The 27897-nt window shown below is 39.8% G+C and overlaps 1 protein-coding gene across 2 annotated transcripts in view; it reads right to left on the bottom strand.

Annotated features, from left to right (window-relative positions):
- Nucleotides 1-27897, bottom strand: part of SHPRH (SNF2 histone linker PHD RING helicase) — a 66074-nt gene that overhangs the window by 23312 nt on the left and 14865 nt on the right. For both annotated transcript variants that reach the window (XM_087718324.1, XM_087718325.1), the window contains exons 7-14: nucleotides 24536-24641; nucleotides 22418-22674; nucleotides 20557-21228; nucleotides 17074-17325; nucleotides 14794-14872; nucleotides 14332-14495; nucleotides 13990-14246; nucleotides 9532-9653 (exon numbers count right to left, since the gene is read on the bottom strand). In XM_087718324.1, the coding sequence (XP_087574450.1) occupies nucleotides 9532-9653; nucleotides 13990-14246; nucleotides 14332-14495; nucleotides 14794-14872; nucleotides 17074-17325; nucleotides 20557-21228; nucleotides 22418-22674; nucleotides 24536-24641 (1909 nt within the window). The remainder of the gene's footprint in view (nucleotides 1-9531; nucleotides 9654-13989; nucleotides 14247-14331; nucleotides 14496-14793; nucleotides 14873-17073; nucleotides 17326-20556; nucleotides 21229-22417; nucleotides 22675-24535; nucleotides 24642-27897) is intronic.

The following is a 27897-nucleotide window of genomic DNA, read 5'->3' as shown; positions in this document are numbered from 1 at the left end:
AAGTCCAAGCTTCAAATCTTCTCCTTACAATCGTGAAAAAGTAGAGGGAAGAGGAAATATATAAACCAGAAATTCAGGAAGGTTTATTTATGTCCAAGGAAACCATGGTTTCCCATTGCACTTGAACTCTAAAATTGAAAACTTCACTTGCCACTCACTGTAACTTGCATGGAAAATATTATTTAAAGTTACGCTAAAGCTTGAATGACTTGGACAAGACAGTTCCCTGCATTATCAAAACTATCTGGTTGAAATGGTAAACATGAGTATGTAGTATTTTTAAACAATTAATATTTAAATATACAACCTCTTTGAAAAATACAAACACAACAATATGCTGAAACATTGCTTATATCCAGCTCATAAGAAATTAAATACAGGTAGTAAATGAGTTACAACAGTTCATTTAGTGACCGTTTAAAGTTACAACAGCGCTGGAAACAAGTGACATAATCATTTTTCACACTTACAACCATTGCAGCATCATGTGATCAAAATTCAGATGCTTGACAACTGGTTTTTATTATGACAGTTGCACTATCCCAGGGTCATGTGGTCACCTTTTGCTAACTATTGATAAACAGTCAATGGGGAAGCCAGATTTATTTAGCAACCATGTCACTAACTTAACAACTGCTGTGATTCACTTAACAACTATTAACAATTAGCAAGAAAAGTTGTAAAATGAGGCAAAATTCACTTAACAAATGTCTCACTTATCAACAGAAATTTTGGGCTCAATTGTGGTTAAAAGTTGAGGACTGTCTGTATAACATCAAGATAATATTAAAAGGAGGAATTTATTGCAGTTCTGAGAGGACAAAGCTTATGCACTGTCAGTTTAATAGACAACATCCTGACATAATCATAATCTCCTCACATTAGAATTTACAATCTAAGAATCGTTTTCTTCTCTTCTCAGCACTTACGTCCTTTAATGAATTATTTTCCAAAATTCCACAGATTGAAGTATTAAAACCCCAGATTTCCTAAATCGAAATCCATGTGTTTCTGGGAATTTCCCTTTCCTCCCTTCTAACAGACATTGATCAGAGGTGGAAATCACTGTCCTTCCATAAAGACCAATTGGAAAAATAAGACAAAATTGTGACTCTTACTACACACAGAAGTAGGTTTAGGTCATTTTCCTCAATAAATAAATGTAATTTTGACACAATTGTTTAATTGGGTTATCTTTACCTAGTTTTAGAACTTATTTGGAGAACAGACCACATTTTAGATTCATAGGTTCACAAACTTTGAAATTCCACTGTATTTTATGCTGAAAGGTATGAGTGTGGGATCTATGTTTAAGAGACACAATTATTGGTCTTCCTACTTCAATCTGGTCTTTCAGCTCTCATTTCCTTGTTTTTTCCTCGCAGGAAGAATGATATGGATATGATTTTCTTCCCCAAGTTTGCTACCAGGGCAGGTACTATGACAAGTATCTATGAATGTATTATACTGTTCTTCTTCTTCAAGGAAAAAAGTTGCCTTTTGGAAAAAAAAAACATTTTTGAGACAACTATGACCTGGATGACTCTGAAACTCCAGATGTTATACTGTAAGAACTCATTCATGACAAGGTATTAAATTTATTGGAAATGGTTCGTGAGAGTTTTCTTTTTATTTCATAAATCCATTTATTGTTTTCAACTAAAGCAAACTGCAAAAAAGCTATTTCTTAAGAGTAATGTTTCCTTTTGGCATTAAAATCCAGAATTGACATTCACTTGATATTTAAAAGAACTGCAGGCAACTACTATGAACAAAAAGAATATTTGTCACTTCATTTTAAAGAAATCCAGTGAACTTAAGACCAAAGCTGAAGCTGCTTCAAGTTTCATAAAGCCATAAAACAATATATAAGACCAAAGCCTTAACAAATATGCTTTAGAATCAGCAACGGGGTGGGGTGTTCCTAGGGGGGATGAGCAAAGAACATCAGGAATGTATGCCAAGAGTATAGAATCCCAGCAAGGTCATTCAAGCATGAAGGTTTACCCAGTTGCCCAGCTGAACTATCAGACTCCTACATTGGGCAGCAGCAACATACAAGAAGATGCTGGAGGCCCAGGATAGTCAAGATAAACCAACTAACAATATAGTTCTGAATGAGGGCCCCCTCAGGTTGGATGCTCCTTAACAAGCAACTCAGAAGTGCAGAGAATCTTTTGAATTACTAAGGGTGCTCATGGCATGGCTAATTTAAAGATTTCAGGGCATCTAGTGTAGATGCCACAGTTTCATGCAGGAAAAAAAAATCTGAAGTTACAATGATAAAATTATAGTCATAACATGGAATCTAAAAAGCATAAATATGGGGATGTTCACCATACTGAAAGATGAAATGAGGTTGACTGAATATTGTGTTGTTATCTTAGACATCAGAGAATTTAAATGAACTGAAATTGGGTGCTTTCAAAAAGATTACACTGCTCACTATTTGGGCACAAAAATAGAGAACACACTAAGCTTTCAGTTAGGTAAAAGATAGCAAGAACAATCGACCACAGTGCAATTAATGATTTAATAGGGTCATTTATATGATGCACATTACTCTTTAATATAAAAATTATGCAAGTTAATGCTCCAACTACTGATGCAAAAGAAGAGGAGATTAATGAGTTTAATGCTGAAGTTCAATTTGAAATCAACAGAATATGAAAGCAAGATGAAATACCTGCTGGAGATTGGAATGCCAAAGGGGAAAATATTGAGGATGAAGATGTAATTTGACTATATGGAACAGGAGAATGATTTATCCATTTCTGCCAATGATTTTTCATTGCTAACAATCTTCAAATAACTAAAATGATACCTATAAACATGGACATCAATGCTTGCCATACACAAAAATCAAAGTAACCATATTATTGGTATAAGAAGATAGCAGAGCTCAATTTTAACACCCAAACATAGCTGGAGGCTGACTGTGAAAAGTTAAGCTAAAATGAAAAAAAGAAAGTCAACCAGAATCCATGATGTGATTTTGAACATATAGCCACCATTTTTAAGGATAACATCAAAAATCATACTGAAGGCGTAAATCTCATTTATAGGGAACTAGAAGAACTGTGGAATGAATTCAAAGGATGAATGTGAAAAGAGACCAAACAATTGAACAAAGCAAACTAGATATCTGAAAATATATTCCCTACTAATACTAGAAGAAGTTAAATCACCATCCTAGTCATTACTAAATCAGAACAAATGGATATTTTTTTCTAAACACATTCCATGACTTGAATGTCTGGAATCTCCTTTCCATAAGGGGCTGTAATCTAGCACTACATTGCTAGAATGTGAAGTTGAAGATATTATACAATAGCTGCATACTCAATTATCCTTTCTTTGGAATTAGTATGAAGACTGACCTCTTCAATGGCCTCTGTAATTTTCCAGATTTGCTGTCATCTTTTTGGTTAGAACCTTTACAAGCTCTTCTTCTTGCCATATTTTTATAGATATTCCACCAATTCCTGTTCAAGCTGGCTTTAGAAAAGGCCAAAGAACATGAAACATTATTACTGCTGAACAATGGACAATTGAGAAAGCCAAAGAATACCAAGAAGTCAATATGTGCTCCACTGATTATAGAAAGATCTTTGATTCTGTTGATTATATCAAACTGGAAAGTGTTTAGAAAAATAAGAATCTCAAAACACCTCATTTGTTTTCATGCAAAACCTATTATTCATAGGTCAGGAAGCCACAGTCCAGATAGAATGTGTTTGGATAGTCTCCCCCTATTTATTCAATCTATACAGATAGTCCTTGCTTACTGAATATTCATTCAATGACTGTTCAAAATTATGAGGGTGCTGAAAAATTATTATGACCAAATTACAATCATTTATGACTCTGACAGCCTCCTTCAGTTATGTAAATGCTATTAGTCAATACATATTGTTCTGGTATTTTTTCCCTCTACTTACAGAACAGAAAGATTGAAGAGAAAGGGATTGCAAGAAAGTAAGTTGTTTGCACCTCCACATATTGAAAGTAATGGAATTGTGCCAATAGCTCGGGGATGGGAGCCACGACACGCTATTTAAACAGATTACAGTATGCTCTTGAAATCTCTTCTCCAAACTCTCTGCTCTGCAAATAAGCCAGAGAAAGGAGCTGGCAAGAAGAGATTGCTTACAGAAATCATTTGCTCAACCATCCTCCACCCACCCAAAGAGTGGAAAGAGATTTCAAGAAAGCAAACTGTCCTTCTACTTATTTGTTTATTTGTTTGTAACATTTATTGGCCACCCACTGAAGCAGCTTACAATCACAAAAAATAAAATTGACATAAACTAGAAACATAAATAAGTTAATACAAAAAGCCAAATACTGCAGCCCAATTAAAAGATGGGAAGGGCAGAAGAAGGATGCGGGGGAAGTTGGACCTGTTGTTAATCTATCAAGTCCACTGTGATACTCCCCCATTGGAGCCCCAAGTAACATGAAGAACCAGATCTTTAGGCTCTTAGAGAAGGTTGGAGATGACCTCACTCCAGGGGGCAAGCAGGTACAATGGCAGAGAAGGACTTTCTCCTGGACCCCACCAACCAAAATAATTGTGCCAATAAGCCCACAGCATGCTTTCTCTGCTAGCACGGGTGGGGCAGGACAGTCCCAATGGGATGAGATGGTCCCTCAACTAGCTTGGACTATGATGGGCTCAAAACATGATTAATTACATTGAATTACACCTGGAAACAGACCAGCAGCCAATGCAGTTCACAGAACAGTGGAGTTACATGGGCAATTCTTGGAGCTGTAGCTTCTGAGTGCCTTTTAAGGGTAGCCCTATTGAAAGCAATGTGATTGCATTGGTAGCAGGAAAGGGATAGGCAAAGGAGAAGTTGCCTACAGAAATTGTTGGCTTTTTTCTCTTTCCTCTTGCACAGCAGAAACACTGAAGTTGCAGAGAGTTAAAGAGTATTGTAGGCTGCTTATGTAGGGCACCGAGTGTTCTGCTTAGAAAGCAAGAAGCAAAGTCTTGGGAGAAAGAGAGCTGACGTCACGACGGCACAAAGTGCGATCTTGGTGCTCCGAGACTGCAGTCGAATTTCTGCCGCTGGACGGTCCATTTGGACCTAAACCGTCCCGCAGAGACGGTGATTGAGAAGGGCACCTCCTGCTGATCTCAGGGACACCGCAAAGTCCCTGAAAGATCCAGGAATAGCCCCTTTGTTCCGGCGACAGAAATGCAGCTAATGAAGCTGCTGAAGTTGGGACAGCTTTGGAACTGGAAGAAAGCGGAAAGAGAAAGTGTGTCGAATTGGTGAGGAAATCTTATTAGACGAAGAGACTACCTAAGAAAAAAAATTAAGTTAAGATTGAAGACAGAAGACTGTAGGCGGCGAGATTGATCTGCATTGAACATAGTGTGTTATCCAGTTGCTATTTTCTTCTCACGGATGGAACTTTTGCAGGGGCTCCCTATTTTTTAAACTGAATGGATTAATTCTTTCTTCTTTTTTCACTTTCATTTATACCTATAGATTAAAATTCTCCTTTTTTTATAATGCTTGATTGGATTGATTGGATTGTTTTTGATCTCCATTTAAGGGTTTTTTTTCTTTCTTAACTTGGAATATAAAGAAGATAATAAGAAGGATTATAAAGAGGGTTGTAACAACAGGAGGAAAAGCAGTTAAACTGCCACTTAGAGGTTGGAGGCTGGATACATTGTTTTTTCTTCTTTCTCTTTGATCACTTGAGATTCAATGTTCTTTCAGTTTGTTTACTGACAGTGATAGTAGGAAGAGCACAAGTTGTTTATACAGGTGCCTTTTGGAAGTTCTATCACTAGCTATTGGAGGGAAGACAACATTTTCACTTGAAAGATAATAAATAAACCTGTTTGAAGTTTATTAAAATAGCCTTAAACCCTATAGTGGCAGTGTCTGCAAAATTGAAAGAATGGCTCAGCAGGAAAAAGAAACTGTAACATTGCAAATGATTATGTTTGAAATTCAAAATCTATTGTGACAGAGAGAATTGAAAAGAGATTGGAGAATATGGAATATAAAACAGAAAAATCTGATGGAGAAACTGAGGATGTTTACCAAATGAAGAAAGTGGAAGACAGAGTTCAAAAGATGGAAGAAAAAAATGAGCAAAGAGATAAAACTGTGGATACTGACAACAAAGTGAGCATGGTTGGTAATGGCAAGAGCGGAATATGGAAAAGGGAGATAGATGGATTGGAACTCTACCCCAGACTTCAAAGCACAGAAGAAGAAAAGAGAGAAAAATTGACGGAGATAAGGAGAGAAATCTTGACAGAAGCACTAGCGATAACCAAAAATAAGCTGATGGAAAGAACAGATGTTGGGTTTCAAGCTTTTATGAGATACGAAAGGAATAACATGTTGCCAAGAGAAGTTTATACAAGATTTATTAAGATAGTAACTAGAACATTAATGCTACAAATGGCAAGAGATAGAAGACGGTACTATTACTGGAAAGATACAGGTTGCAATAAAAATGTATAATACAAAATTAAGCTAAATTTAGTTTACTAGTAGTATGTATAAAATTAAGCGACAATAGCTATCGTTAAATAATGATTAATAATGATAACAATACATATAGATATATTAGTTTGATAATATGAAATTTTATATAAACAACACATGGAGATTATGAGAGGAAGTTTAAAAGTTTTATCTAGAATATGTTATAAAGATGTATTGTGATTGGATGATCTTAGGATGATTGAATGGAATGTTATATAATCCTATTCTAGATTTTGAATATTATATATAAAAGGATGTAAAAACAATTATAGTCAAATTAAGGTTGAGACATAATAATTGTGATATATATGAATATAGGTGAATTTAAAATATGCGATTTGATATGAAAAGCAGGTGGTGACTATGGAAGAGATGCATGGAAATACTGTAACCAACTGACACACTTTCTACAATTTGTAATGAAAGATGGTTTTTTTATTTTTATGTTTGTTTGTTCTTGTTCAAAAACAAATAAAAATTGTTTTTTAAAAAAGAAAGTCTTGGTTCCTCAAAACCTCTTTTATTTACATGACTGTGAATTCCTTTCATTCACAGTCAGCAAGGCTTAGTAAACAGTCTTTCAGAGGAATGTTTATCCAAACATACCTTATCTTGTTTGGAGCGCTGCCAGATAAATAGTTTCCAAATGCAGGACAAGGCAAACTTGGCAGTCTCTTCAAGTCACACACAGAACTTTCCACTCTTGAACCGACAGAATGAATGAATGGTTTCCTGCAAAAGCCCACTCCACATTCATTCCTCTTTTGTTTCCTATGGGAGGGGCCAATCACCTGCAATATGTGGCTTTACTAAGTCGACCCTGCTTTCTTAGTTGTTCTTGTCTTCTGGCAGCTCTGCACATGCGCACACTGGGAACAGACTCCAGCTGTTCTTCTGCCTCACTGCTGTCTAACTCCCTCTCTGCCTCCAATGCAGAGCCCTCATCTGAGCTTTCCTCAACCCCCAGAACTGGCCCATTGTCTTCCCCAACCTCCTCACTGTCCAACTCTGCTGCCAGCTCTGCTGGTCACCAGCAGGCCACAACACTGGGACTGCAATTTCATTGCTTTTGATGTGTAGAAGAGCAAAGCTGAAAGTATGAAACTGACTAGTCTTGTTTCTTTTTAGCTTTACAGCACAGTTATGATTACATGATTTTCTACTAAGCCACTGTTTCACTTAGTGTTAAGGTTTCAATTAGGATCATTAAGCGAGGACTACCTGTATACTGAATATGAGGAAAGTTGGACTGAAAAAGATAAGAATAATTTTAAAACTGGAGGAATACTTATGCTTGCAGCTGCTTTGACAACTGAAAATGCAAACAATGTGCAAATTCTAGTAATAAATGACAAGAACCACAGAGAAAAACTGGGACTAAGATTAAACATAAAGAAGACCAAACTAATTACAATAGGTCAGTGATGGCAAACCTTTTTGGCACCAAGTGCCCAAACCTGGAAATGCAAAAACCAACTGGCTGGCCCGCCTGGTCTTCTGATTTCCGGGACTCTGGCACACACAAAGATCAGATGGCTGGGGCACATGTGCACGCCACAAACCAGAAAAGCAGCTAGCGATGCCACGCATACCTACAGAGAGGACTCTGTGTGCCACCCTGGCACGTGTGCCATAGGTTCACCATCACGGCAATAGGTAGAACAACCATGATAGAATTGATAATAAAGATACTGAAGTGATGGAGAACACTTACATTTCAGGTTCAACCATCAATAGTAAAGGAACCAGCAATCAAGAAATACCCTGTAGATCAGCCCTTCCTAGCACAGCCATGAAGGCCCTGGAAAAGATATTCAAATGCCATGATGATGCACCTATACCTACAAAGATCAGAATTGTGCAGGCATTGCTTCTCCCTGTGACACTCTGTGAAAGTGCAATTTGGACTTCAAAAAAGCAATCCTTTGAACTTTGGTGTTGAAGAAGATTCCTGAGAAAACCAGAGGTAGCCAAGGGAATAAATGGAAAACATTAAAATGTATCAACCCACAACATTTTCACTCCAGGGACAAATGTCCAGGCTTAAATTTGAACACATATTGCAAAAACACAGCTCTCCGGGTATAATCATAATGCTAGCAAGTGTGGAAGGAAAGAAAACCAGCAGCAATATGAATTTTCTGAGTTACAACAGTAATGAATATATTATTTGAAGACTTGACGGGCCAGGCTGGGGAGATTAACCTGGAGAAAACTAAGAAGCAAAGTCTTGGTTCCTGCAAAACCTAAGAGTCATTACCAGTTTGATGACAATCAATCAATTAATCTACCAATAAATCTAAATATGTTAGCAACATAATACAAAAGTCTGATTCAATTTACACACTGTATTATTTAAATTCTATTTAGTTTTGTGTCTGAAAACCAAAATAGTACCATTCCATATATTCATTGCTATTCTCATTAGGCAACTACATTCAGATGAAAGCTACTTTTTGCTTGGAAGAATCTAGTGAAACCAAATAGTTTAACTTAACTAACATACAGGTAGTCCTCACTTAACGAACATTTGTTTAGCAATTGTTTCAAAATTATGATGGCACTGAAAAAAAGTGACTTACAACTGGCTCTCACATTTATGATAGTCGCATTATCCCTGCAGTCACGTGATCATGATCATGACACTTGGCATCTATAGTGTAGTTACAACAATTGCAGCATCCTGCTGTCATTGTCACTTGCCGAGATGGAGTCTAACAAGCAGTAAATGGGAAAGCTGGCAGGGAAGATTACAAGTCACAGTCATGGGATGTCTCGCTTAAAGACCATGGTGATTCATGTAATAACTATGGCAAAAAATGTTGTGAAATCGAGTGCAGTTAAGTGAGATGCCTCATTTAATAACTGTACTGCTTAACAATATATTTTCTATCCTTTTTTTATTCGTAAGTTGAGGACAACCTGTAACAAATTAAGATAAAAAGAACAGAATATATTTCCAAGTCAAAGAATCATCCCATACTATTTCCAAGTTTTTTTTTTTTACCTTTAATAATATGAATACCAGCTAAGCCGTTAAGAGCACACACCAATTGGCGATGAGCTTCTTCACATTCTATCCGACATTTTTTCTGCAGAGAGGTTAAAAGCTCTTCCATTGTCATTGTGCTGGAACAAAGACCCAAACATAAATTATAGACATAATTCTAGTAGCTATCCAAATTACTGCAGAACAAAGAATGGATAATATTCTTGGCCACAGGCTTTACAATTTGCACAAAATTTGCATAATATGGGAGAGATCATAAGTGTGGACAGAGAATGTAACTAACTTAAGTAAAAGTGACTGATCAGCACTACAACAATGTCAATTAAGAATGGTTGAGGCCACCAGAAGAGCAAGAGCCAGAACGTTATATCTCCCTTGACACCTGATGCGTAAAAGAGGAAGTAAAGAAGAGGATGACTGATCAACAGTAATGAATAGTTAAAATAATGGAGGATGCAACAAAGCAAAAGCAGGGAAAACCATATGTTCCTAACTATTAGAATGCCAAAAATAACAAAAACACTCTATGAGTACAGGTGGTGGAGGAGATATTGTGGCTCCATGAATGCAGCAAAGATGTGAAGGGGTGTGACAGGACCATGCAAATGTGGGCAGGCATGGGGATGGGATACTGAGGCATTTGTGTAAGTGAACTTGGAAATGGCGCTGCAGTGCCACACAGATATGGACTGGCATGGGTAGAGGCACTACAAAAGTGCCTTGTGGCCTTCCCTTCCCAACTCCCCCATTAACATTGCTTGTGGGAAGCTGACAGGAAAATAACCAATGGCAATCATATGACCATGGGATGCTACAATTGTAAATATGAGCTAGTTGCCAAATGCCTGGATCGGGATCATCTGCCTGTGGGGGTGCTGGGATGGCTAGAACTTCAAGGACCGGTCATTAAGCATCACTCATTCATCACTATCAACTTCAAATAGTCATTGAATGAGTAATCAATAATCAAGACTATCTGTAATCTAAGATTAAAACCACTAGATCCCAGCTATACATTTCCTGAAATTACAATGGTTTAAACAACCATTATGGTAAAATTTAATAGAAATAGTAGCCTCTGAATACAGGTTTGTATAATATTTCTAGTACAGTGATGGCATGAACTGTCAACTACAAATTTCACAATGATTTGCTACTCCTTCTTCAAGTGAGGAAAAAAGAGAAAATAGATAATGATTATTTTTTATTGAAAGTTTTGAAAAAAAAACTTTTACAAATGTTTACTTCCATCCCCCTACCCTCCCCACACAAACCCCCCCATCTCCCCCCCCCCGACTTCCCAGAACCAATACAGGGTATAAATCTTTAACAAAAATATTATAAAATAAACTTTAAAAAAAGTTAATATCATCTTTCATTTGAGCTGGAAAATTGATAATTATTCACTACAATTAATTCTCAGTCACTGGCCTAATCTAAAATTTAACTGAATTTCATTAATGGTGAACACATTGAAGTTAGTATTTCTTCAACACTATTGTTTTCATTGTAAATAATTAGCTTTGAATGAAGTAATCGGTTTTAGACATTTTCTAACTAAATTATTTGGATTATTTGGATCCGCCTCTCATCCCAGAATGTATGGTATGAATGGCCTGCCGCGGAGAACGGAGGCCACGGGAGGGGAAGTGGGGTCTACGGGTGCGGGGATGGGCCGGTGTATCCCGGTCATAGTTGGAAGAGGCAGGTTTGACGGGAGTTATAGGGCTAGTTATAGGGCCATTACTGGGAAAGGAGGGTTCGCTACGTCACAGCAATCCCTCCTTCCAGCCCTGCTATCTCTACTCCAGGACCAGATGGCAAGAGTTGTCAGGGCCCTGGTCTCAGGCTGCTGTTGCTAAATGCCAGGTCTGTGGTTCACAAAGCTCCCCTCGTCCGAGACCTAATATTAGACAAGGGGGCAGACCTGGCATGTATTACTGAAACATGGCTGGGCCAAGAGGGAGGAGTCCCCCTCACAGAAATGTGCCCAGAAGGGTTTCAGGTGCTCCACCAGCCGCGAACCAAAGAAGGGATGGGGGAGTGGCAGTCATCATCCGAGAGTCACTAGTTCCTCGTAGGATCCCTGCTCCGGAGGCTGTCGGGTGTGAGTCCCTTCTGGTGAAGCTGGACCTTGGGGGTCAAGTGGGTTTGTTTCTAACATACCTACCTCCCAACTGTGTTACAACAGCCCTGCCTGTGCTCGAGTCAGTAGCCGAACTGGCGGTTGAGTTCCCCAGGCTTATAATTCAGTCCTGTCCCCCCTCCTATTCAATATCTACATGACGCCACTGGGTGAGATCATACGCCGGCACGGGATCAAATATCATCAATATGCGCATGATACTCAATTGTATCTGTCTGCCCCGTGCCAACTCGGTGAAGCAGTTGAAGTGATGTGCCAGTGCCTGGAGGCTGTCAGGGTCTGGATGGGAGCGAACAAGCTTGCACTCAATCCAGACAAGACCGAATGGCTATTGATTCTGCCTCCCAAGGATAGTCCAGGCATTCCACCTCTTAGCCTGGGGGGTGAAATTATACACCCCTCAGAGAGGGCCCGCAATTTGGGTGTCCTCCTGGACCCGCAGCTGACGTTAGAACACCACCTGTCAGCTGTGACCAGGGGGGCTTTTTCCCAGGTTCACCTGGTGCACCAGTTGCGGCCCTACCTGGACTGGGAGACACTTCGAATGGTCATTCATGCCCTCGTCACCTCAAGACTGGATTACTGTAACGCGCTCTACATGGGGCTGCCCCTGAAGAGTGTTCGAAGACTGCAGTTGGTCCAGAATGCAGCCGCACGAGCGATATTGGGTGTACCTAGATACACCCATGTTACACCCATCCTCCGCGAGCTGCACTGGCTCCCCATTGGTCTCCGGACGCGCTTCAAGATGCTAGTCGTTACTTTTAAAGCCCTACATGGTTTAGGACCTGGCTACCTGAGAGACTGCCTCCTGCCACTTACCTCCCAACGACCAATAAGATCGCACAGGTTGGGCCTCCTCCGGGTGCCGTCGACTGGACAATGCCGGCTGGCGGCTCCCCGGGGGAGGGCCTTCTCTGTTGCTGCGCCGGCCCTGTGGAATGATCTACCCGTAGAGATCCGGACCCTTACCACTCTCCTGGCCTTCCGTAAAGCCACCAAGACCTGGCTGTTCCGGCAGGCCTGGGGCTGTTGTTCAATATCCAGCCCCACTTAGACAGAATGGATGATGTGTAATTTTAATAATTGTATCTTTTATCTTAAATTTTTAAATGTTTTTTTTATCTTGCTTGTAAGCCGCCCAGAATCCCAAGGGAGTGGGCGGCATACAAATTTTATTAAATTGAAATTGAAATTTATGTGTGAATAAATGACCTTACAAAGCAAATACAATTCATATCCGATTTGATCTATTTAAAGTACACAGAAAGGAGATGTTGCTTTCAAAAATACTGTTGTCTAAAGTAGCCTTTGTCAAGTTTTGTGGAATCCTAGAGACTGTGGTTTCAAAAGAATATTTTGTTTGGACTTCCCACAGAGGTCAGTGCTACTGGTGATAGTGGTAGGAATGTTTAGATGCCACTATTTGTTGCTCGCCTGATGCTTTGCTGTTGTTGTAAATATGATTGTATAGTTTTTTTTTAATATGCAATTTTTATTACAAATTGTATTATAATAATAAAAGTCTAATACAAGGTAAATTAAAAGAAAACAGAGGAGTAAAAAGTACAGGGAAAAGGAAAAAAGAAAAAGAGGAGGACAAAAGCATCTGGGCATCTCAACTAGGCTTTGGTCATACAATTTATGATTGCTTAGCATAGCATTAACTTGTTTTTTAGACACTAGAAGTATAATGTTAAGAGGACTTCACGGGACTAGAAAATGATGTCTCAGAAACTGATAACACTAAATATTTAGTAGCAATAATACCAAGGATACATATGTATATACCAGGGAATATCTATAAGGAATCAAAGATGAATAATTGACTATTTTAGTTTAGTTTTTTTCTATCTTTCTTCATACAGATGTCTCAGTATATTATTAAAAATTTATTACATGCCATCAAGTTAATGTAAACTCTTTGCAATCACATTACTTGGGGAACCATATATAGCTACAATAAGAAAACAAAGGGCAGAAATCTAGTGTCTTGAATAGAATTTCAAAACAAGCCATATTGGCCATATGTAGTTTTTATGAATTATCAATTACAAAACAATTATCTTTGTTTTGTATACTATCAGAAAAGAACTGTACTGGCTTGCTGTTATAGATTCATATGTAAAGACTAATGGCAGTTACTGGTAATAATGATTCATACACAGTGTGATGGTAGAATTAAAAGCCTGTCTTTTATGAATATCTGTAGGTACCTTTTGAGCACTATAATGTAAATAGAGCTTCAGGGACTAGACATTCCATATTAATAATAAGAATCTAAATCCATTTTAAGAAGTAAAATTAACCTTTTCTGTAGAGGCAAGAATTCTCCACGAACAGCTTGTGGGTGACAACAGGCCTGTCTCAAACGTAGCAAAGGGTACAAAATGGAAGTCACTGTCCTCCTATCCAAGCTACTAAGTTTGAGAGACCAATCCAAAATCTTCCTGAGTTTTACCAACGCATCCTGGCAGCACACCTCATGTTGGCGATGATAAAAATGCCTCTCCACAGGAGAAAAATGAAGCCAATGTATATCTTCTGTCTGAGGAGGGATCTGAATCTAACAAAATGAAACAATAATAAACAACCACAGTTTGGGTACAAAATGTTATCAAAAAACATGTTATTAGAACTGAAATATTTACTTGATCAATCACGTCCTTCTTTGCTGACCTCCACATTATCTTGGCTATGAAATTGTACAGAGGCTGTGTATTTTTCCTGCAGTATGGTCGATATAGAAGCTGATCCCACCAATATTTGACCCAGTAAGGATCAGCACCAAGGAAAAGTACTAATCCATACAAATCTGTTGCAGAGAAAGAGTAAAGTTTACCAAATGCAGGTGGCAATCTTTCAAAATCTATTTAAAATCTATTATTATTATTTTATCATCTAACAAGTTAAACCTCTTCAAGAATGTCTTCTTTTGAGGTTGAGGTATTTGAATAGTGTATTTACAGACTAGACTTTTTTGAAAAATTAAAATAAATAGCCCATCATTTTACAAAAAGCCTATGTAATCCACCATCTAGTAATGTTGATTTTCAAAATATTGGTTAGTGATCACTGATAACAACTTAAAAGACATTGTTATGATCATTCACCTTCAAGTCCTCGCTGTACCGGTGTACCACTGACACACCAGCGATTGATTCCACTCAAACGGAGTGCCATTTCTGCAGCCTATACAGGTTGATAGAAAAGATAAGACAGGATCATGATAGGAACAATATTAAATCCAAGAGCTAGGCAGCAAACAGAGCTGTAAGATCAAGGCAATAGCCAGGGGAGCCCTTGTCCAGTTTAGATTGATGCAGTATTAGAAATAGGAAGCAGGAAGCCCTGGCAAAATTGATGCATACAATCACCATGTAGTTCTCTGAAAACCACACCTTGCACAGAATGCAGCTGTCGGCCTGTAAAACTTGTGAATGTAACACTTATTTCTTAGTCAAATATCAATTTCTCAATAACTACACTGATTTTCAGCAATCTTTCAGAGCCAATTCAAAATGCTCATTATTATTTATAAAACATTTATAACATAATTTCAGGCTATATTAGAATCTGTCTTCTGCAAATTAATTCGGGTCTACTCCAGATCCTGACTTCTCTCATAGCGAGGGGTCCCTAAAACAAAAGACCAGTTTTCTCTGTTGTAGCCCCAATGCGACAGAATACTTTAACACTGGTTGTTCTGACAGGCCACCATGTTACTTGCATTTAACAAGCTTATTAAAAAATATTTTATTCAGGATAGCTTCTAAATTGCAACAATTTATTTTTTAATGTTTTGTTTATTTATTCATATGCTTTATATGATTCTTTGTGTATAAATAGATGTATGAAAACTATGTTCATAAATGAAGCTTAAGTATATACTCCTCTGTATTCATTGCTAAATACATCACAGAAATCTTTATAAGATCCATTTATAAGAATTCTATCTCATCCTGCTTTCAGGTGCTCAAATAGCATGCATAGCACATACACCATCTTCCCCCCATTTCTCCACACAAGTGACATAAATTAGGCTGAGAATGTGACTGGCCCAAAGTCTCCCATGAATATTCATGGCTGAGAATGGATTTTAACTGGGATTTCTTGATGCCATGGTACAATGTGCCCAGGTCCCCAAATCCCAAGGTTAGCTCATCATTGTTCTAGACCAGGAGTGTCAAACTTGTGGCCCATGAGCCGGATGGATGACGTGTAGGCCACCCCCCACCCCAGCTCCACAAAGGCAAGAAATGTCACGATACATCACGTGACACGATCAAGTTTGATACACATGTTCTAGACCATTACAACTGAGCTTCTTCTCTTATAGCAAACCTGCTTTATTCTGATTACATTTCCCGTAAATCCCATCGTTACTGAATTGTTCCCCTGCTTTGACTTTTTAACACCTATCCATCTGCCACACATGGTCTGAATTTTTTATCCCAACTGAATGAGGATCTAAACAGTTTCAGAGGCTTTTTATGCAGCTGTGGAGTTTTAAAGTTTAAATCCCAGAGTTGCTTTGATAGTGAGATGGGCAGCATATAAAATTAATTTTAAAAAAATGTAAAGGAGTCTCTATGGATTTTACTCTGCTAGTCATTGCCAACTATAGGGGGCAGTGATCATCTCCATTCCAAGGTCATTGAGCCAGGGCTGTCTTAAAACATTTCCATGGTCATGTGGCTAGTATGACATCATAGAGCGCTGTTACCTTCCCACCAAAGTAATAACTATTTAACTACTCACATTTGCATGCTTTTGAACTGCTAAGTTCGCAGGAGCTAGGGCGAGGATGGGAACTAACCCTGTTATGTGATGCTCAGATCTCAAACTGGGTTGTCGGTTTTCCAACTGACAAGCTCAGCTTCTTAACTGCTGAGTCACCATGCCACCACATAAATTTAATAAATAATGTTTATATTTCTATATGGTTCCCTGAACTATTTAGAAATTGACAGCACATAACATTGTAAAATATAATAGTAATATTTTAAAATAATTGTTTTAGCAATCTTCTACCAGTTGCTGGAATGGCATTTTCAAAGTCAATGCGAACAGTTTTACATCTTCTAAACCCAAAGGGCATATCCTGTGCCTCTTGAGATAGCATTAAATCAATCTCTTGCTTTAAGCCATGAAGCTATGTAACAGACATCATGACCTACTTCTTTAAACTGTCAGAATTCATTATGTAAAGTTATTATTTTAAAAATGGATATGCTTCATATCCTATCAAACTTCCATCAGGGAAAATATTTAGAAGCAAATACCTTTAGGGGAAACTCATAATTTACTCACTTCTGAAGGATAAAGTGCAAGGGCACATTTACATCTCCAATGATTAAACAGTAGCAGAAGTTCCCAAGGGATTGCCTCACCTTTGCAGTAGTGCATTCTACCATCTGTGCCTCATCTAGGCAAATTCTCCACCACTCCACAGCTACCAAGGGACTAGGAATGGCCATATAACGTTTCTGGTTTCTGAAACGGCGCCCATCTTCACTATTGCTATGTGGAATGTCAACATAATTCAGCTCACACCGGAGGACATCATATGTAGTGATCACTACATCCTGCTCTGCTAAGATGTGAGGTTGCAAGAAGCCATGTTTCTTCACTCCTTGATAAACCTGCATGGATTTTGCCCAAAAATATAAGATATAGCAAATGTTGACAGTTAGAGATTTCATGTAGTAAAAAGTGGTGGTACATCATAAAGTTAAGCATTTCCTTGCTCATTAAAAAAAGTAAGGTTATGGCGACAGCTTAATAGTTTAGTAAAGCGAAATAAAACATGGCCAAAGTACTTCTGCAATAGGAGCATGTGACAATATGGGCTGGTGAGAAAAATACATCTCTTCAAGCTTAGAGGAATAGCATCCATTGAAATGCTCACATAGGATTTCAAAGTTGTCTTAAGTTATCTGCATGCACGTGAAGAAGTACAAGTTATTTTTTAAGCAAAAATGCTTCACTCATACGTTTTGCCAAAACATCTATTGACTGCTTCTAACAGTCCTAATAATGAACACTATTTTTACAGTTCCTTCTGTTCTTGATAGCAAGAATAATTGTATCAACAATCAATAACTATGTTTTAAACATTTATAAGGAACTATTTGGGAAGATATAAATCCAGCCACTTCACATTTTTCACAAGAGAGATCTGAATGGAAAAAAGTACCACACAAAAAAATAATTAAAATTTCTTCCCACAATTAGTCTTAATCCCTTTAATACAGAAATACATCAATTTGTGGCTGATTTTTTACTGACTATCTGTAATTTCTTAAATTTGCTACCGCGTTTCTCCAAAAAGACAACCCACCTTGAAAAGAAGCCCTATTATGTTTTTGAGCGCATGAGATCAAATTAAGCCCCACCTACAAAATTAGCTCTAATTATGAACTCACCCACTCTGGGGTGCAGGGGGTGGGGCAAGGCACACAGGTAAAAAATAAGCTAGGGTGGTGATGGGGGTGGTGGAGCTTCCCTACTTAACAGGCGTCGCAAACCCTGACACCTGCCTTACCTTCTTCTGCGGCCTCTTTTTCTGTTGACCGCTTGCCGCCATTCGCACGCATCGCCCTGGCCCCTGCTTTGCCTTTAGATGCCTGCTGGAAGGCATCTGCAGCCAATAACAGAGCTCTGGATCGATTCGGAGCTGTGTTATCACCTGCAGGTGCCTTCCGGCAGGCATTTGAAAGCAAAATGGAGGCCGGGGCGATGCGTGCAAGTGGTGGCAAGCAGCCACAGAAGTGGGCCAGCAGCAGGGTCCTGCTGAGCTGGGCTGTCGGTGTCACCGCCACAAAGTGAGTCATTAAGTAGAACCCACCAAAAAGAAGGCCTAGCCATTTTTTTAGGAGTCAAAAGAAAATAAGACCCAGCCTTCTTTTTGGACATACATTGTAGCAACAAATTAAACAAAAATATTCTATCCAGGTTACAATGAACTGCAAATTGTTTTTATAAATGCTAGCAATGATATCATACAGGTATAGCAGTGGTGGGATTCAGCGGTTCACGCTGGTTTGGCCGAACCTGTTGTTAATTTTTTGCATAGTTTGGTGAACCGGTTGTTCTCACCATTGGCTCGCTCCTTTCCACCCACCGGGGTTGCCATTCAGGGTGGGGAGGCTGCAGGGGCATGTTTGGGAGCCACCCTGATCAGCTGGGCGGCAGCAATGAACTGGCTGCGCCAATCAGCTGGGAGGCTGATCAGTCAGACCTTTCAACTTCACGAGCTGTCCCCCCCCCCCCCCCCGAGAAGTTGGAAGGTCTGGCTGAACTTTATTTAGATTGGTAGGATTTTGCATTATCTTTGCTCTGGGATGGGGTGGAAGTGAGGATTTTGCATTATGAATGCTTATAAGTAAGAAAGAACCAGTAAGAGTAATGGAAAAGTCCCTATCTGTAGATCAGCGTTTTTCAATTTTGGCAAATTTAAGATGGCTGAACTTCATGCTGCCTTGGGAATTCTGGGAACTGAAGTTTATGCACCTTAAAGTTGCCAAAGTTGAGAAGTATGGGTCTACACTAGAGCTTAGGATTTTCCATTCCTGTTTTATTTAGCTTAGTGCAATTAAATAAATCAGTTGTGGTTTCCTTAACAAACAGTAATCAAAGTGATATGAACCATTACTGGACTTTTTTTTGAGAAACTAAAAGTTGATCTGGGCTTTGATGATTAGATATGGGATTATGGAAATAATGTAGACAAATGTTAATCTTAGAGTATGAGTTTGATATTTTTTTTTATTTGTATCTGTACCAAAGAAAGTTGGAAGTAATTGTTTTTCAGTTTTCCTTCTTACCCTTTCACTCTTTTTCTTCCTTGAACCTTTTCTTTTTTCAGATGTTTTTTATTTGTTTTTACCTCAGCTTTTATTATGTATGAAGGGTCACATACTTATCCATTATAGTTCTACTTTCCTTATTTACAGAAATTATATCAAAATTTAGAATGAAATCCACTGGAAGCCATCTCATATAAGGCAGGCTCTGAGTCCCTCTAACTAAAAAGTGTTTATCGATAAAAGAAAATATTTGTAGCTGAGGATTGAATTGTGGGGTCCTTGGTGCTCTCTGAGCTTGATGGCTTTCTTACAGATGTTTCATTACCAAACTAGGCAATATCATTAGTACTAGAAGGGAGTGGAGTTTGCTCTTATTTTCATATATAAGTGACTTACCCTGAGTTTCCTAGCATTCCTTTAGGAACCTCCAACATGCAAACTGTGGTTACTCATCCTAAAATGAATCCTCTTTGCCTGGAGCTTCAAAATTTGCTGTGGCTAAAAGTCAGTCTACACCTGACTTTGGGGATATTTTTTCATAACCAAACAAAAGTGTATTTTCTGTAGAGTTATATCAGCCTATTTGGACCATAGACTGAGAGGAACTGGGCAGAAGGAGTAGAGGCATGGCTGCAACACTTTCTCTCAGTCTATGGACCAATCAGGACTGATAACAACCCAACTGTAGCACCTCCCACTCTCCGTCATGGAGAAGCCCACATTCTGTAATTAAACCCCGTGCCCTGTTTTGACTGTTAGTGTTGCAGGAGGCTGAGAGTTGTCATGCTCCTTGGCCACGCTCACTCAGCCACATCCAGCCACATCCACCTAGCCAGTCATTAGGGCAGAGAACCAGTTGTTAAATTATTTGAATCCCACCACTGAGGTATAGATATATTGAAAAACCTTGTTTTTTTCACCAGCCTTTATAAAGGCATATATATCCACCTGTGCTATACAAAATAATACCCACAAGAAAATATATTTTCCTTCTCCTTGTTCTTCAGAGATCCATCACGTTCTTTGAATTCTTACTGTACTACTGTTTTTATAAAGAATGCTTACCAGCACACGAAGGGATGATGATCTCACATGCCTATTAATTTCATCAACCCACTGGTGGCAGATTGAACTTGGAGAAATTATGAGAGTTGCTCCTGTCGGAACTGGTTTCATTGCTACAAGGCAGTGGGGGCAGTAAAAGGGCTTGATCTTAAGATTTTCTTCTTTATAATTCACACATTCAGCATGTTGCCACAGGTGACAGTTCAGGCACTGTACCCGAGCTTTACAGTCAATCAAGCCAAGCTCACCGCAGATGCATTCAAAGCGATAATCAGAGGTGTTGAATGGAAACACAGAACCAGGGTGTTGTTTAAAAATGCTAGTGTGTTCTTGAGAGACTGAAGACTGTTCTTCTAAGGCATCCTGCATCTCTTCAGTTTCATCCATATTTTTAGGATCAGCAACACTACAGCATATCTCATCTTTGGATCTAAGCATATTGTCAGTTGATCTACACTGGGAATGTTTAGTTTTGCAACGCTTAGAATCTAGGTTTGATTCACTAGTATCTTTGTTTGTTGCACAGTAATCATGATCTTCTGCTGTAATGTCTATCACCTGAGGTAACTTTAAATCATTTGTAGAACATGCATCCTTATCATTCAATTCTATGATTTCAGTGTTACGGCTTGGCAATTTTTTCTTCTGAGATCTATTTGAAGTTTGCTTTTTCTGTAAATACATAAGAAACCAAATTTAATTTTTGTAGCACAATTCCTAATTCTCTTATGTTATAAGAAAGAAAGAGCTGGAAAACATCAACTCTGCATTTTGTATTCCTCAATCTGAATCAGAGGTGGGTTCCTACCAGTTCGCACCTATTCGGTAGAACCGGTTCGCCAATCTACCGAACCGGTTAGAAGAGGTTCCACCAGTGGACCCAGAAAGCAGGCCACACCTACAGAAGAGGTTCCAAAAATTTTTGAAACCCATCACTGATCTGAATCCTCTAGATGTGTTCTTAATACAATTCATATAATTCTCACCAGAAAGAAATTCTGGAAGCCTTCAACACATCTGAAAGGTACATCTGGAGAGGGCTTGTATCACATGTGTAAGCCACTATCTCTTAACCTTTATACAATATCAAATGGGGATATCTGTTTAGAATATATATTTCATTGTATTGAGTACATTTGGCAATCTCCAAACTGGTTTTTTAAAAGCATACAAGTATCGATGTACAAGTTCCTTTCTTTCCACAATTCAGTATTCTTGTTAATTAAAATTATAGTGCAATTCTCTTAGGATTCATTAAAAAAACCTATTCATGTTGTATTTGATATATACTTTTTTACTTTATAATATTAACTTATAATAAATGGGATCTATACTCAGTTTTGCCAAAATTGTGCACAATTCTGTCGAAGTGCTAAAGATTAGGGTCAATTAAGAACATACTTTAGTACAAACTTCATTACTATTGAAAAGAAGTCATGAGTGGGAATGGGAAGTCCCAATAATGTTTTCTAAAAAGATTTTCTATTTAAGTATTAAGTTTCTTAATTGAACATACAAGTCAAAGACATATCAGAGACCCACCCATAAACATTCTATACATCATGTAACTCTTTGCTTTATATCTGCAAGAACATCTTGAATACTTACATGAAGAGTAGATTTCTGCATTAGTAAGCGGCTTCGTGATTACCTTTTTTTAAAATTTTGCACTGTATTTTAAACATGATATAATGATGTTGCAGTATAAGGTTAATTTTAAATAAATGACCTATGTAGAATTTTGCAATTCCTACTCAATGGATCTGGTAGCCTATCTTTTATTTCCTGCACCCAAAAGTTTCATTATAGAAATGGACATGTATTTAAATAATCCTAAATAATCCTTTTTCTTCAGGCTCACCTGTTTTTTGGATCTGTTACAAAACAACTGTTCCTTGTAGTTTCTGCCCAACTTGAAAGACCCAGCAAGACCATGGCCTTTGACTTGCTCCACTACCTTCTCTGCAATTAATTTTCCCAGAGTTCTTTTAAGAATCCGACGGTTCCTCTGAACATCGTATTTATATATGGACTGGACATACTTAAAAATTGCAACAATTGATGCTCCCTTTTTCACGTTCATTTCTTTTATAGCTGTTAAAAGCATTACTCGCAAACCTATATGAAGAATGAATATTTTTTATCAAAACAGTGAAGAGATTGCAAAGTAACTTTAAGATTTTATTGTAACACTTATAAGCTATGGCTTAATTTTTTGTTAATAATTTTGCAACTGTAGTATTTTCTGCCAAACAATTTTCTTGCTAATTTTTTGCTAACCTAACTTTTATTCTCCAATCATAATTCAATTATCACAGGTAATCAAGAAAGCATCATATACTTAAAAATACAACACTACATTGTACATATGTGCCTTAGTTTCTGTACAAGACAAAAAAATTCTTCAGAATACACTAAGTATTTAATCTGATGTGAAGCCATGAGTTTTCCAAAAATGTACAACAATTAACCTAATCTCTTTATAGGAGATTAGGACCTTTGAACAGGATTTCTCACTCAAACCTTAACTGGTATATCAATATAATATATATTATAATATATATCTATGCTTCTGTTTATGTGTTTCTACTTTACTGAGAAATCCCAAATAGACTCTCATTACTTGAGACTCTTATTGATTTTATAGTTGAATTCCTCTGCATGTGATTGTAAATGAATCACATACAAGGGCTTACAAGAACCACCTATGTATTAGAAAAATGTTCTAGGAATGACTGGAAAAAATGCAAGCAGTAAGTTCTGTCTTGAAAGTTAATTAATTTAAAGAACAGAAAGTAATTTCACATTAAACCTATGTGACATGTTTTTCCCATAGAGCTATAAGATATCTGAGAAAATCCATGGTTTATTCATTTATAAATAAATAACTGCCTGGAAGAAATAAAGCATCACTTTATCGGGAATTTGTTAGTTCTAGTTTTCAATAATTATGAATACTAAAACTTTTACAATTGTGTTTATTTACTCTGAACATACTGATAGAGACAGTATTATCAGTATCTTAAATAAGTAAAAAAAGTGAATATTTATTATTTATTAAGAAAACACATATGGCGGCCCAACTAACTCTTGGTGATTCCAGGTGGCTTACAGAAATAAAGCCCGAATACAAAACCCAACAAACCTCCCATCCAGGCCACAACAATCAAGCCAGCCATTTGATGGGCTCCATATCGCCCTGGGATTCTGTGGCCCAGTGGCAAAACCCTGTTTTCAGGGCCTTTCAAAAACATGTCAAGATGGGAGCCAATCTTATTTCCACAGGAATGATGTTCCACAGGGAGGAAGTCTCCACAAAGTATGCACTGCTTTCTGGTCCCACTAGATGGATCTCCTTAAAAAGGGGGGGCAGTAACATACTACTCTGATGGGTCAGGTAGATGTAACTGGGGGGAAAATGACCCGTCAAATAACCTGGCCACCCTATCATGTTTTTGAATGCATGTTAAAATTAAGCCCTAATCCTAAAATTAGCCCTAATTAATACCCTGTCCAACTCGGGGGTCTTAGAAAACCCTCTACTGCCAATATCGGCTACAGAAGTCTTTCCAGAAGGCATCTGAATGTGAAACGAAAGCCAGGGGGCGCCACACATATAAATCCAAGCCTGTTTCTCAGTGGCAGAGAACTTTCCGGAAGGCTTGGACAGCAAAATGGAGACCGGGGGCGACACATGCAAATGGTGGCAAGCAGTCGCAAAGTGGGCTGGCAGTGGGCTACTGCTGGGCAGAGCTGTCAGTGCCACTGCTACAAGGTGAGTCAATAATTAGATCCATCCGTAAAAAAATCCTAGCCATTTTTTGGAGGGGGGTCAAAAGAAAATAAAACCCAGCCATTTTCAGGGAAACATGGTATGCATAGTATGTAGAAACTTCAGCACTAACTTTTTTTTCTCTTAAGCGAGCCGTTTTTTTCTTACTGCTGGTTATACAAATGATACCTGCTGAAAAATACTTACTTGGATACTGGACTTTTTCCTTCAGTGTAAATTCCATTTTCATTATATTTTTCTTTTTACTTCCTTCAGAAGGTTGTGGTGGAACAAAGAAGTTTACTAAAAAACCCTGAAATATAATTTTAACATTATTATGTCACAGTCTACCTAATAATTAACAAATGCCAGGCATGACAAAAATAATTCATTTACTGTTTATAAAGCGTGTAAGAATTTAGGTGAAAATTTTAACATTGTTATAAAAATTTAATGTAAATAGACCGTTGGCTTACCTGAACGGTCATTCTCGGGGCACTGCAAAGAGAGTCCAATGCTGGGTTAACACAGCCTATCTGCCCTTGGACTGAGTGATGTTTTTTAGTTGACCACGCCTCCCTTTGCCTCTGCATGCTCAGTTCGAAAACGAAGGAAACCGTCCTGTAATCAGTTACAGTCAATACAGTCACATCGTTCAATAGAAATAAACACCCCGGGCGGGTTTGGACTCTCCTTGCAGTGCCCCGAGAACGACTGTTCAGGTAAGCCAACGGTCTTTCTCCAGTGCACTGCTCGGAGAGTCCAATGCTGGGACATGCCCAAGCTATTGAGTCCCAGGGTGGGGAAGCGCCGGAGTCTCTGGCATTTCAGCCACTCTTTGTAATACTCTTCTGCCAAAAGAGGCTTCGGCTGAGGCAAAGGTGTCGATCTTATAGTTTTTGATGAAGGCCGTGGGGGAGACCCATGTGGCCGCTCTACAAATGTCTAGAATAGAAGCCTGGGTTGCCCAGGCCACAGAAGCTGCTGCGCTCCTAGTGGAGTGTGCGGTGACCCGTCTCGGAGCCGTCTTGCCCTGGTGTTCATATGCCAGCTTAATGCAAGCGCGTAGCCAACGACCCACCGTGTGAGAAGAGACCTTGTGGCCAAGGGACGCAGGGAGGAAGGAGACAAAGAACGTCTCTGAACGGCGGAAGTTTTTTGTCCTCTTTACATACGTCCGCATGGCTCGTCTCACGTTCAACTTGTGCCACTCACGCTCCTTAGGGTGAGAAGGATGGGGACAGAAATTGGGCAAAATAATCTCTTGAGTCCTGTGAAACAGAGAGTTAATTTTTGGAGTAAAGGACAGGTCAAGCCTCAGAATTACTCTGTCTGGGTGAATTACACACAGATCCTCCCTGACAGAAAGAGCTGCCAGCTCGGATATCCTGTGAGCGGATGTAATAGCCTCCAGGAAGGCAGTTTTGATGGTAAGGTGGCACAGACTGGTCTTTCTCAAAGGCTCAAATGGGGCTTTTGTCAGAGCCTTAAGCACAAATGGAAGGTCCCATGACGGAGGGCTGATGTTCGCAGCTCCCTTGAGAAAGCTCTTGATCTGAGGATGCTGACTCAGAGAGCGAGAGGAGCCCCTAGCCAGGATAGTGGACAGCGCTGAAACCTGACGTCTAAGGGTGCTGACCGCAAGTCCTTTATCTAGACCCTCCTGCAAAAAGTCTAGGGTCTGAGGGATCGAGGCTGATGAGGCCTCTATGTCTCTAGTCTTGCACCACTGTGAGAATGCGGCCCAGGTGGCATCGTAGATTCTAGTAGTAGAAGGCCTCCTGGACGCTTGGATTGTTCGAATGACCTGGTCAGAGAACTTCTGCTTCCTCAGGAGCTCCCCCTCAAGTGCCAAACGGCTAGCTGTAGCCACTGGGGCTCCTGATGGGTGACGGCCCCCTGGCTGAGGGAGATTTGGTCCCGAGGGATTCTCCACGGTCTCTGAACTGAGAGACTGACCAGGTCTGCGTACCAGGGCTTTCTGGGCCAGAAGGGAGCCACCAGGATGAGGTCTGCCTTTTCAGCCAGGAGCTTGTTCACCACCTGAGGAATGAGTGGAAGTGGAGGGAAGGCATACAGTAGTCCCTGAGGCCACACTGACCTCAGTGCGTTTGTTCCCTCCGCCTGGGGCGAGTGGTAGCGACTGAAGAAGCGTGGGAGATGTGTGTTGTTGTGTGTGGCAAACAGGTCTACCTGTGGTTTGCCGAATCTCCTCACGATCTGCTGGAACAGGTCCGGGTGCAGGCACCACTCCGAGTGGTCGATGCGTTGGCAACTCAGCCAGTCTGCTTCCCGGTTGCTTACGCCAGAGATGTGATCTGCACTGAGAGAAGCCAGATGACGTTCCGCCCACCTGCCCAGAGCTTCCGCCCCGAGCATGAGGGCCTTTGATCAAGTGCCCCCTTGTCGGTTTATATGTGCTTTTGTCGCCACATTGTCTGTCATTAACAGTACATGAGCCCCTTTTACTAGAGCGGAGAACCTTCTCAGTGCGAGGCGAGCTGCCCTCAGTTCCAGCCAATTGATGCTATGGGCAGCCTCCCTCTGAGTCCATCAGCCTTGGGCTAGGTGACCCTGACAGTGGATGCTCCACCCCAGGAGACTGGCGTCCGTGGTGATAACTAGTCTTTCCGGCTCCTTGAACAAGCAGCCCTTCTTGACTGCCTTGGACCTCCACCATGCCAGGGACCAGATCACCTTTCGTGGGAGCCGAACCCGTCTGTGTGAGTTGCTGGCCTTGGCCCTCTGCATGGGTAACAGGAACCACTGCAGCTCCCTGGCATGGAGACGAGCCCAGGGAACCACCCTCAGGCACGATATCATTATCCCCAGGAGCTGGGACAGCTGGATGATTGGTACCGACCTGGCAAGGCTGCAGTGTTTCATTCTGCGTCTCAAGTTGGACAGCCGGTCTGGAGAAAGAAATACCTGGCAGGAGGTGGAGTTGATGATTGCACCCAGGTGCTATATACAGGTGGACGGCCGGAACTGGCTCTTCTCCATGTTCACAGAGAAGCCATGGTGCTGCAGGGTCTGCAAAGTTAGAGAAACATCGCGGTGTGCCTGCTTGGTGGTGAGAGAATGAATAATTATATCGTCCAAATAACATTCCAGACGAACCGGATGACTGTGGAGATGAGCTGCTAGCACTGCCAGAATCTTGGTAAATGTTCTGGGTGCAGATGATAGCCCGAAGGGAAGTGCCCTGTATTGGAAATGCTTCCCTTCCGAACAGAACCTCAGGAACTGCCTGTGGGCCACATGGATGGGGACATGCAGGTAGGCCTCTTTGAGATCTATTGATGTCAATAGGTCCCCCTCCCTCACACAGTCCAGGATGGAGTGAAGTGACTGCATCTTGAATCTCTTGTAAGCCAGATGCTGATTTATACTTTTGAGGTCCAAGATGGCTCTCCACCCCCCTGAACTATTGGGCACAAGGAAGAGGATAGAATAGAAGCCCTTCCCCTGCTGATCCCTGGGGACTGGCTATATCGCCTCTATCTCTAGGAGATGGCGGATTTCTGCTCTCATGCGCTCCCTCTTCTCTGGGTTCCTGGGGGTAGGAC

The sequence above is a fragment of the Thamnophis sirtalis genome, unplaced genomic scaffold (genome assembly GCF_051295495.1).
Source record: "Thamnophis sirtalis isolate CommonGarterSnake01/CBP01778 unplaced genomic scaffold, rThaSir2_p1.2 scaffold_6, whole genome shotgun sequence".
In the NCBI taxonomy this organism is placed as follows: Eukaryota; Metazoa; Chordata; class Lepidosauria; order Squamata; family Natricidae; genus Thamnophis; species Thamnophis sirtalis.
Note: the sequence above shows the minus strand (reverse complement) of the source record. Positions and strands in the feature narration are given on the sequence as shown.